This window comes from Propithecus coquereli, unplaced genomic scaffold (assembly GCF_000956105.1).
Source record: "Propithecus coquereli isolate 6110/MARCELLA unplaced genomic scaffold, Pcoq_1.0 Scaffold132, whole genome shotgun sequence".
NCBI lineage: Eukaryota > Metazoa > Chordata > Mammalia > Primates > Indriidae > Propithecus > Propithecus coquereli.
The window spans coordinates 1568291-1581156 of NW_012137414.1; the positions used below are offsets into that span (position 1 = coordinate 1568291).

At 37.0% G+C, this 12866-nt stretch overlaps 1 protein-coding gene across 1 annotated transcript in view; it reads left to right on the forward strand.

Annotated features, from left to right (window-relative positions):
- The window catches only part of GK (glycerol kinase), a 71724-nt gene that overhangs the window by 43968 nt on the left and 14890 nt on the right, over positions 1-12866 (forward strand). Inside the window, exons 10-11 of the mRNA XM_012638701.1 lie at positions 5679-5721; positions 7075-7155. Coding sequence (XP_012494155.1) covers positions 5679-5721; positions 7075-7155 — 124 coding nt within the window. The remainder of the gene's footprint in view (positions 1-5678; positions 5722-7074; positions 7156-12866) is intronic.

A 12866-nucleotide genomic window follows, 5' to 3' on the forward strand; every position in this document is an offset into this window, starting at 1 on the left:
CAATAGCTTAATAGTTCCAATATGGATATGTGAATTTTTTACCATTTGTTTTTCATTTCCTTCAAATAAAATATATTACGCCAGATGTAAACACACCAATAAAGCTTGTGAAGACCTTAATTTATAAAATTCAGTACCTTTTTCATCCCAGAAACTAAATTTTGGTTCAAAATATTCTTGCCTTTTTGGGGGAGATTGGTGGGGTGAGGGGAGAGCTGGTAAGAGGTGAAGAAGAACCTTAATATAAACTACAATTTTCATCGTATTGATCCTGCCCAAGTCTTTCTCACTAACTATAAAGTCATATGTTTGTAGGATTTTCAAGATTGTTTCCCTGGCACTACGCTTTCTCATTAACTGAAGTTTCTCCTTTGACAAGAAGCAGAAAGAATAATAGAAGTAGAGATTTGGTGTATTTTTCTCCTAATCTCATCTTCTGACTACTCACAGATGTAGAGTTTGGAACAAGCCCCATATCTAAGAATAATAAGAAGGTGACTCACACTTTAGGATGAGAAAATGGATGTTCAAAGAGGTTAGGTATTTGCCTAAGGTCATAGCCTTGATTTAAAGGCAGAGCCAGATCTCAAGCCCATGCCTTCTGAGTCTGGCACTCTTTCTTTCTGTTGTTACACCATTAAGTACACTTATTTGAAGGTATTCTTTTAAACACTGAAAAAAAAAAACTACCTACCAATTACATGTATTGATGAGCAGAAACAAATATGCCTCAAAAGCTGAAATATTAATAATACCAATAATTACAACACAAGCTCAGTCAATGGCTATTGTGTTACATCTAACGTTCCATGTACTTTAAACATATCATTTCATCCACATGCAGATCTTATTATTGCTATTTTATAGATCAGGAAACTGAGAATTAGAGAAGATAACTACTTTATGCAACGGCACACAGCTAGTAAGTGGGAGATGTGATAGTTGCATTCAGATCCATCTCATTCCTCAGCCGGGGTGGGCTCTTAAGCTGTGTATTTTACTGCTCCCTGCCGGCCCCTGTGTGGGAACAATCTCCATAGAACTGGCAAGAGACTCTACATTTAATTGTTCTTTTCTTAAGGATTTCCTAATTCTCTCATCAATTTTATCTTTGGTGGTTAAGTTCTTTTTTGTGAATAATGGGATATCTAATATTTCTAGTCTAGCAGGGTCAGCAGTTCTCATGCAAGAGTGTGACATTTATATGTGCGAGAGTTTTGGGGGGAAGGAGAATAGAAAATTCTTTGTAGATCAATGGTAATCTGAGGTTATGATCAGGAGCACTTGAGTCGTAGCACAAGTCTGGAAACATTCTTTGAATATGAGTTTCAGGCAGCTGAATCAGGAGTCAAGAGAAATAAAAGAGAAAACTAGGTTATTTTTCTCCTTCTTTCCTCCTCTGCCAGAAATACCAATGCTAGTAAATTAGGTACTATCTCTATATGTCAAGTACCTAGTACTTGTCCATGGGTTCCACACCCACAGATTCAACTAACTGCGAATTGAAAAATATTTGGATAAAAAAAAAACAATAAAAATAACAATACAATAATAAAAAGTAATACACATAAAAATACTGTATAACAACAATTTATGTAGCATTTACATTGTATTAGGTATTATATGTAATCTAGAAATGATTTAAAGTGTATGGGAGGGTGTGTTAGGTTACATGCAAATGCTATACCATTTTATATAAGGAACTTGAGTATCCTCAGATTTTGGTATTTGTGGGGACGGGGAATGCCTGGCACCAATCCGCTGCAGATACTGAGAGACAACTGTGTATGGCACATGGTAGATATCCAATAATATAGCCTGCTTTTTCTCCTCTTTCTACTCTCCTCCCCCTTAACATTATCAGCCAAGTCATTAAACGATGGATTTAAGTTAGAGAGTGCTTGTTTGAGTACCTCTGCAGCTACTGCTGTTTGGAGGAAGGAAATAGCAAATTACAAGATCTTTGATCTCATATTTCTCTCCCTAAGAGGAAAGTACACAAATATACAATTAATCATATATAAATCAGAACTTATATGCCATAAGAAACTTCGTAGTAATACAGTTGAGTTTCAAAGGGAGGGAAGAAAAATCACAAGAGATTATGTTAGTAGTGAGGTGCTTTGAGGAATGAGCAATATTGGAGGGTGCAAGAAACTTTGAACAAAGATACAAATGGGGAAATTGAAGAGTTTGTTTAGAGAATGTAGAGAACATTAGGATAGGGAAGTGGTAGCAAATAAGGCTAGGGTCATGTTTTTAAGCCCTACATATCAGGCTGAGGAGTTTTTTCTTGATAGGCAGTGGAAAATTTCTGAAGGTTTATGAGCTGGTGTCCAGAGATGACTGGAGTTGTCAGTTAATAATATGGCAGTCCTCAGTCAAAAGGAGGAAAGACCAGAGGCAAAGAGGCCACAGAAGAAGCCATTATAGGGTCCCAGTAATGAGGACACGGACTCAGAAGAATGGGGACAGAGAGGGAGGCTGTGGGTGGACATGCATGGCACTGCAGAGGGGCAAAGGAGAGGAAGTAGGTATGCAGTCTACGTACCTGGACACAGTGCCCTAGTTAAGCTTAGCCAAAGTAAGGAATGGGTCCAAGTAGAAGAATTTCTGTTTGGGACATGTTTGTGGTACTGGCAGGCTATTTATTGCACACATATGGAAATGTAGAATAAGTTCAGTATAAAGTAGAGATTTTGGATTTCCCCTCAACAGAGGTGATTTTGAAGCAACAGGAGTAGATGACATTACCAAGAAAAAGTATACAGGTAGAGGAAATATTTAGAAGAAGGAGACACCGAGACGGAGAATTCAGAAAAACACAATGAAATTATTCATTAGTGTGGAAATCCAGATAGAAATGTTTAAGAGGGAGGCATGGCCATCAGGGCAAAATACTACAAAGAAGTCATGGAGGCTGAGAACCAAGAGCAGACCATTGTACATAGAAATTAGGTCTTCATTTGGTGACCTCTAAGAATGAAATTTTAGTAGAATACTCAAGATGGATGGAAGCCAGGTTGCAAATGTTCAAAAGAGATGTGGGTAGGTAGAAAATAGAGACAGTAAGACTTTGCAAAAATGTGCTTTGCAAAAATGTAACCCTCCAGGAATGGTGAGAGAAGTAGATAATTTTGAGATTAACAGGATCATACAGTGGTTTGGGAAGTTCGTTTTTAAGTTATGATAAGACCAGAGAATATTTCTTTGGAGTCTGAGCAGAGAACAGATAAAAGTTTTAAAGTAAATGGGAGATAAGTGATGGGTAGAAAAAGTCCTAAAAGGTTAGAGAGATTGGGATTGAGAATTTAGTTAATCTCAGCAGGGAGAAAATGACACTCAGCTCAGAATTCAATGGAAAGCATTCAGAGTAGGGAAAGAAATTATGGATGATTTTAATTTTTCTTTTAGTTTAGCCATATTTTCCAATTTTTCAAGAATGAACATGGATTATTTAAACATTAAATTTCATTTATCTGAAAGAGCACCTAAATTAGCTGCCTCATCTCCCCAGAGGCACTGACTGTATAATAAAGAAAGTCTTAGACCTCTGATACAGTTTTGCCTAGGGCCACTTGCCTTGCCCTTGTGTGTCATCTTTGACACACCCCGCTACGCTGCTCAGTCTTGATCTGATAGTCATGAAGGACACTGAGCAACCTTTATCTTTGTAGAGGTCAGAAAAGTCAGACATCTCTCTGGGATATTTGAACACAGTATAGTGTTAAGGAAGACTAGATGGACCACATACATGCTGATAGCTCCCCATATATGCTTGATGACTGGCAAGAAAGAACAATAAAATTTAAGACGAAAATAATTGCCCGTGTTCTGTTTTGAAAGCTATGGCCTAAATATGGCAAAGAAATCTCTCCATACATTGATAATACTCATTAATTGCTTATTAAGTATACTAGTTTAAGATTTCACTTTTATTAAGTGCCATGAGCCTTCCCATTAGTTTTGTACTTTAGGACTTGTACATAGCCATTCAGTATAGGAATGTTTATATGGGTGCTAAGGGTACAGATTTCTCCATTAAAAATCATGAAACAGATAATTAACTTCCATTTTATGAATATTTATTAAAAGAGATTAACTTGAAATATATAGTTTTCTCAGTGTGTGGCAGTAAAAAGGTATAGTGATTTATATGTTTTAGTTTGTAACCTGTACCTAGTGTTATTTGACAGATGTCTTTACAAACTTAGATATTCATTGGTCCCATACTCCCTGAATATGTCACCTGTTCTTCAAGCAGGCCAAGAATACATTTGGGTGAGAAGAGATAGAATATCTTGCACTAATCCTTACTGAAAATAATGGTGCCTGGAAAAATGTTCATCAGAAAACAATTGTCCTTGGTTTGTGTTTGTTGCACAAGAGAAATGCAGCCAATAGGATCTGTTGACTTAATGCTGACTGGTAGTAGCTTCTGCTGGGATTCTTCCATCAGCCCCTGGACAGAGCACTCTCCCTTCTCCCACCTGCTAAAATGTCACCAGCACAGTTAGAACCCTGGTGGCGCAGAGCACAACAGCAAGGCCTGGGAGGAGGGAATCCCGAGCTCCAGCAGGGCCAAGGGTGACCATAGCAACCTTGTTATCCCAACTCAGTTTAAAACTATTTCTCTGTGACCCTTACTGGTATCAGTTTGGGCTGCTTGTCTGCCTGGCACAAGTCAAAACTACCCATTAATGTCCAAGTGCCAGACTTGTTGCAGTGTCCAAAGTTTTATTTTATTTTATTGAGACAGAGTCTTGCTCTGTCGCCCGGGCTAGAGCGCCATGGCATCAGCCTAGCTCACAGCAACCTCAGACTCCCGGGCTGAAGTGATCTTCCTGCCTCAGCCTCCCAAGTAGCTGGGACTACAGGTGCATGCCACCACACCCGGCTAATTTTTTAGTAGAGATGGGGTCTCACTCTTGCTCAGGCTGATCTCAAACTCCTGAGCTCAAGTGATCTCCTACCTTGGTCTCCCAGAGTGCTAGGATTACAGGCGTGAGGCACTGCACCCGGCCAAGTCCAAAGTTTATGCTGATAAGGCTGCCACAAAATAAATTCAGTTCTTCCCTATCAGCCACGTTACATTCTGGCTCTGATTATCCCACCACTGTTGTAATGCCCTATCCTGCAGAGAGAACGGGAAAGGTAAGCCTTAAATAACCTTCCCCTTTATGCCAGTCTTATAGCTTCCCAGCTAGTCTCTCCCAGACTCTGCACCTAGCCTCCTCATCCTGCCAGAAGATACTGACGTATCTCAGTTTATGACTGTATTAATGATAGAGCTAAGCTGGCCAACCGCATTGGTGAAAGACTGTTAGTCATGATGCTTCACTCCACATGGATTAAGAGTAACACAACTGTGACCGAACATAGCATTTGTTATAATTCAGTGGTATTTTATAAACATAGCCCTGGGCTATGACTGAATAAATGCAAAATATTATACCTGTATTTTTTCCATTAAGATTGCATTAAGTACATTTTATTCTAGATTGATCTTTAAAGTATTATTATCCCATAAAGAACGTATGATATTGTTAACTTTCTGAACTTCTCTAAAACTTTAATGATTTATATTGTACTAAACTATATGTGAGTTTAGATCATTTGTATTATTAATGTTTCATCATTTGCTTTAAATAAAATTATTATTCTCTCCCCAACTATAGGTATGGAACAGGATGTTTCTTACTATGTAATACAGGCCGTAAGGTTGGTTTTTTTTTAAATTAAAACATTGATGAAAACCTTCAAGTTCATATAAATAATGCTTGAGCATAATTTGCTATTAAGTTACTTTTGAGTCTCCAGCTTTTACTTAGTCTTTATCGGGGTTTAATTGAGAACTCAATAAAAATTTGAATGGTTCTGGTAAGAACCGTTTTAGGTTCTTTGAATTTTATATGTGTGCTTTTAATTGTGTTGGTGGGAAATCTATAGTGGGACTTTGTTAGATTCTTGATGCAAATTTAATTTAGGATAAGGAATATATTTTTTGTGCAGCTTAAGTGGGTTCTTAATTCTGATCATTTTGACTGTTAAGACTTATTTTTTAAATTGATTTATTGGTTGAATTATTTTGTATCTATGTCATTGTAGTTTTAAAAAATTTTAGAACTCAAAAAAATCAACAAGAAAAAATCAAACAACCCCATCAACAAATGGGCAAGTGAAATGAACAGAAACTTTTCAAAAGAAGACAGAATAATGGCCAGCAAACATATAAAAAAATGCTCAACATCTCTAATCATTAGAGAAATGCAAATCAAAACCACAATGAGGTATCACCTAACCCTGGTGAGATTAGCCTCTATCAAAAAAACACAAAACAACAAATGTTGGCGAGGATGTGGACAGACAGGAACACTTTTACACTGCTGGTGGGACTGCAAATTAGTGCAACCTCTGTGGAAAAGAATTTGGAGATACCTCAGAGAGCTAAAAATAGAAATACCATTCCATCCAGCAATAGCACTATTAGGCATCTATCCAAAAGAGCACAAAACATTCTACGATAAGGACATCTGCACCCGAATGTTTATGGCAGCACAATTCACTATTGCAAGAATGTGGAAACAACCCAAGTGCCCGTCAGTCCATGAGTGGATTATCAAAATATGGTATATGTTTACAATGGAATATTACTCAATCATAAGAAACGACAGTGATCTAGCACCTCTTACACTTTCCTGGATTAAACTTGAGCCCATTATCCAAAGTGGGGCACCACAAGAGCAGCAGAACGGGATCCATTTGTATTCACCATCAAATTGGTATTAACTAATCAACACATAAATGCACATATAAGAATAACATCTATTGGATGGGGGGGGGGAGGGAGGAGGAGGGAGGAGGGGACGGGTATTTGTATACACAAGGAGTGCAATGCGCACCACCCGAAGGATGGACATATTTGAAACACGGACTTGTGGGGGAGGGACCAAGGGCAACATACGTAACCTAAACATCTGTACCCCATAATATGCTGAAATAAAAGAAAAAAAAATTTTTTCATGCTATCTTTTCATTTTCTCCACTACTGAAATCTTTTTTTCTTTCCTACAGTGTGTATTTTCTGAACATGGCCTTCTCACCACAGTGGCTTACAAACTCGGCAGAGACAAGCCGGTTTTTTATGCATTGGAAGTAAGTTCTTTTCAATCAATGTGGCTAATATGACAAACATTCAAAGCTAATGAAAATTACAGTGTTTTCTAATACCTTTTCTGATAAATCTCAATATAGAGGACTCAAAAAATTCCATTTTGTTCTTGGTATTTGAGTAGAAAGAACCTAGGACTGAGCTGGGAGCCAGGACTCCCAGGAGACCTTGATTATATTGGTTCCTCCGTTCTTATGCCAATTAATTGTGTCACCTTGGGCCTATTACTTGACCACTCTGTAATATAAGCTTTTTATCTCTATAAAGTTTAGTGAAGGGATTGACTTGCTGTCTAACATTTCTTTCATCTTGAAAATTCTGTGTTTTTTTTTAACTAAAATGTCCCCCAGCATGCAAAAAGGCAGAGCTACTCTCTTCGCTTGTCTCCCCGTAAAAAATAATTTTGTGTAACATTTTCAGGTGGAAAAAAAAGTGAGGAGATTTATGCTATTTATCACTGGAAACATTTGTTTCAAACATATTTGTAAATTATAGTAGGAATATGTCAGTCTAAGTTTATAGGAAGTGGTAAGTTTGTATTAGAAACATTTATTGATAAAATCAAAGTAGTGCCCTTTTTGTCAGATCAGATACATTTGTTACAATTAATTTTGAAATGGCTACTTTGTAATGTACAAGTATACCATTGATCTGAAAACTTACTGAGGGTAATTTTCTGGAGTGCCCGATAATAATTTAGTCACAAGTTTGAGACTTCTAGTTATAGTTAAAACATTTATTACTCATTACACTTAGAGCATGAAGAATATTAGTTTATTTCATTCCCCCCATAAACACTGTAATCTCTCTCCCTGTCCCTTTTCTATGGATAGAAGCATTTGTGAAAACATGTTCTGTGTATTAAAGATATTAACACTTCTCAGAACTTAAAATCCTACAAGCCCCTCCCTCTCCTTTGTTTTCCTCCTAGGAAGAATGCTTAGCACAACACTGGGCATACAGAATATGCACTTGATAAGTGTTATATATAATAATAATACTACTAATAAATATTAATAAGATGCTTTCTTTTTTGCTTACACAGCAAACAATTAGTAGTTTAGAATTATAGGTGCCTTAGACCTGGAAAGGGCCTCAGGGACAGGGGTCACCTGGGCTCAACTTCCCTCCCAATATGAAAAGCCCTCTCTTGTCTCCTTTACTGATAACCTTCCAACTTCTGTTTGAAGATAGCACCCAAAACTGCTTCTTAATAACACCTCTAGCATTGGACCTAGGTTGGCTGTCAAGAACATTCTAACACTGGGAGGCAGTTATCAAGTTTTTCTGGGTCTTCCACCTCCAGAGTAAACTGGCCCAGTGCCCTGATCTCACATGGTGTCTAGATACTTTATAGTTCTGAGCTCCCTTTGTTAGGTGCATTGCAATTCATCATTGTCTTCCAGAATGGAATATAGCATTCCACATATAATCTGGCTTGTACTCAATCAAGTGTGATCTGTGCCTCTCCTACCATAAGCACTGCTTCTGCTACTCTAGTTGAGGGTTCATTAATTTAGACTAATAACCCCTTCATACTATTGGCCCCAGGATCATAGGCTAAAAAATACCTAGCTCTTATTTCAAATGAATCATTGTCAAACCAAGTCCACTCCATTGTGTGTTTGTGTAGATTTTTTGTTAATCTAAATTCAGGTCTTTGTTTCTTCCTTTGTTTAATTTCATGATAGTGCTTTTAGCCTATTCCTATATGGTCTGAATTTGAATTCTTTTTCACTCTTTACTCTGTAACCCTTCCAGTTTTGTCTCATCTGGAGATTTAAAAACCATATGCTTTATGATTTTGTTTCAATTCATGTAATTTTTTTTAGATTCATAGAATTTTAAAGCTGAGAGAGGAACATTAGATCATATGACAACATACTCAGTTACACTCTCCTATCCCCTCGTTTTACACACGAGGAATTTAAAATAAGAGAAGTGAAACTGGAGTCACGTGGCCAAGATAACTTTTGATAACAGTGGGTAGCAGATCCAGGTTATTGGACATCAAAGCCTTGATGCCCAGGCCACCCACTGTACCATCTCTTTCCTTGTAACTCTGGAAATTCAGGGCTCCAGTCTCCCAAGTCCAGTGTTATTGTCACTGCATGTGAAGTATGTCCCTCCCTTCATCTGCTAATGTAGCAGTTTCAGCAGCAGCAACAGCAACAACAACACACATACACACAAATATGTTAACATAGTAACAGTGTAGGTAGTTTTTTATTTTTTCTATGTTTTCTTAAATTTTTGCAATTAACAACCATTTTAAAAATATTTTAAAAAATTAAATCAAACCAAAAACAGAGGGTGGGGAATATAATAATATTAGATTGGTAAAACTTTTTCTCAGTAAATTTATGCTAATTCTACTTGGTCATACTAATTCCTTTTCTTAAGTGCTTACAAAGAATATGTTTAATAATGTCTTCAATTTGACAAATCCTTGTTAGGCTTGAAGTCAGAGGTATTAAAATTTTACTTTCCACCCTCTTTAAAACCTGAAACTACAGCTACTCATCTTTAGTCTTTTAGTCTTCTTTCATTTTTCCTCTGCTGACTTGGGAGCAATGAAATGCATTTCTATTTTTTTTTTTATTTTGGTGATTTTGAGTCTTCTGTGGGTACTTTTAAATTTTTAAGATATTATTTAACTACATATTTTTCTAAGAGTGTGTATGATTATTTAGTATTTTTAATCTCCCAACCATGACAAAGACCTTGAATACTTTATCCTCACCACCTCCACCAGCAATCATGTTATTTTGTTTAAAGTTTTCATTTCCCCCTTTTTCTTCAACATACCATAATTAGTACTGTTTTTTTCAGTGGGTAGTAAATCATTTTTGTTGACTTATTTTATCCATTTCTGTATCTAATATCATCTCTTTGATCTCACACCTTTTATAGCCCCACCTACATTTTTTTCTTGCTGAGGGACATCCTTGTGTAGTTCTTTAAGTAAGAGTGTGGGATGGCAAGCCTATTCTTTTTAGGTTTGTTTTTATTTTGCCCTCACTCCAGGGGTGGGTATAAAATCCCAGGTTAATAGTTATTTTTTTCACATCCCTTCTGGCCATTTTTGATGCTGATGAGATCTCTGATGTCAATCTAAATGTGGTTCCTTTGTAGATAATCTGGTTTATTGTCTGGAAGTATTTAACATTATCTCTTTATCATTGATGTTCTGTAGTTTTACTATGATGTGCCTGGGTTTGGATTTATTTTTATTTATCCTGTTAGGTGCTTGGATCCAAGTCTGTCTTCAGATCTGGAAAATTCTCAGCAATTATCTCCTCAAATATTGCTCCTCTACCATTACCTCCATCCTCTTCTGGAATTGCTATTGGATGAATATTGGAACCTTTCAACCCATCCTCCATATCTTTTAACTGCCCTTTTATGTTTTTTTAAAATCTCTTTGTTTCTCTGTGCTGCATCCCTGGTGAGTTTCTTGGTATCTACCTTCCGTTTCCAAATTCTCTCTTTAAAACAAACAGAACAAAACATAAAAACCCTTCTTTTTGTATTGTGAAATATAAGACACATATGTAAAAATGCATTAAACATCAATGTACAGCTTGACAAATTATTATAAGGAGAAGACCCATATAACTTGTACCCAGGTTAGGAAATAGAACACTGCCAACACCCAGGAACCCCTATGTGCCCCCACCAATCAAGCCCCCTTCCCCTCCCCTGAGATAAACACCACCCTAACTTTTATCGTAAGCACTTCCTTACTTCTCTTTGTAGCTCTAACACTTAAATGTGCAACCTTAAACACTGCAGCTTAGTTTTGCCTGTTTTTAATACTTTGTCAAAAATATAAAAGAGAGAGAAAGAGAATACGTGCATGCCTGTCTGAGTCACACTATATATTCCTTGATCTGTCTTCTTTCACTCAACGTTGTTTGTGAGATTCATCCATGGTGTTAAATATAGCTGTTTTTTATCCCTTCTCATTGCCATATGAAATCACAGTTTAGTATTTATTCAACTGTAGATGACATTCGAGTTGTTTTCAGTATTTGGCTATTATGAAGAATGCTGCTATGAACATTTTTGTATATGTCTCCTGATGTAAATGTGTATACCTTTCTGTAGGCGTAGAATTTCTAGGCCATAGATTGTGTGTGTCTTCACTTTCGGTAGATAATGCAAACTGTTTTTCACAGTCAACATATGTTATACTCCTTCCAGCAGTGTATGGGAACACTAATTTACTCATCTGTCTAGCCTCGAGTTTATCCCATCTATTATTTAATACATTTTTTATTTCATTCAGTATTTTCATTTCCAGGATTTTTATTTGGTTATTTTTCACATCCACCTGATTGTTTCATTTCTCTTTTCTGTCGATTCATAGTTTCATAGTGGTTTATTTTAAATGAAAGTGATGCCTTAGTTTATCTCTTTGAATACTTTTAGCATACTTACAGTCTTTGTCAGAGTGGAATGAATTCTATTCCAGCTGTTAAGTTTCTTAATAATAGATTTCTTCATGCAGTTTAGAATTTTCACTTCCAGCCTCATCTTCCATTAAGCCATAGCCTTAGTCAGCAAGTAGACAGTTGCTTGTGGTTCCAGCATCTCTGCACAAGTAGGAGAGCACCACCTAGACCCTGGCTTCAAGCATCGAGCCTGATTCTACTCCCTGTCTTGCACAAAGCATTTTGGACCCTTTTCCTTTGAAAGAACAAGTTCCTGGCCACCACTCCTTCTCCCTGACACATACAGAAAAATAAATCAGAACCCATCATGCTTGTGGCTTTAAACTTCCTTGGTTATGCATTTCCATTTCTCTCCACATAGATATTATTTTGTATTTGAGTCATATTTTAATGTTCTCTTTTTATATTTTGTCTGTTATACTCTGTGTTTTGAACAAAGGGGATATTTGAAGTACAAACTCACTATCTCTGTTGATGTAGACATCTACATCCTTTTCCTTACCAAGGGAATTCTTTTTTTTTCCTTTCCCAAGCCCCTGGCAGGTGATACTCAGCCTGGCATTTTAACATCTCTGAATTCTCAATTTCGTTACTTGTAAAAAGGAACTGGGGCACATGATTCTTAAGTTGTTCTATGGCTTTAAATCATATTAAACTGCTTAGATTTGTCCCACCCTTTCTAGTTAGAAAATGTTTCCCTGTGGTGGAAGAGACTGGAGCAAAATAGAGCAGTTGAGCGGTTCTGCCTTTCCTCCATCATCTTCCGAAAGCTCTGCTTCTCCCTTTCTTTGTTCTTCTTCTTTGTCTAAGTATTGTTTCACAAAACAAAAATCATTTTGGGAACCTTAATATGACTGTGAAGGTGAGCTTACTTAGCATTTGAGACTTCCGTGTTGTATATTCTGTCACTAGGATTCAGGTTTGCTGAGGCCAGGGTACTTATCTGTCTTATTTACCACTCTATCCCAGCAGGCTGACAGATAATAGACATTCAGTAAATAATGTTTAAATACTGACTTCTATGATATGCCATTTTTTCTTTTTAAATATGAGCTTCAAAGAGGGTTCCTTATATCACTCCATTGTTTTTTTAATGTTTCTTCCTCCATCTCTTCTTTTTTTTTTTTTTTTGAGACAGAGTCTGCCTCTGTTGCCTGGGCTAGAGTGCCGTGGCATCGGCCTAGCTCACAGCAACCTCAAACTCCTGGGCTCAAGCGATCCTCCTGCCTCAGCCTCCC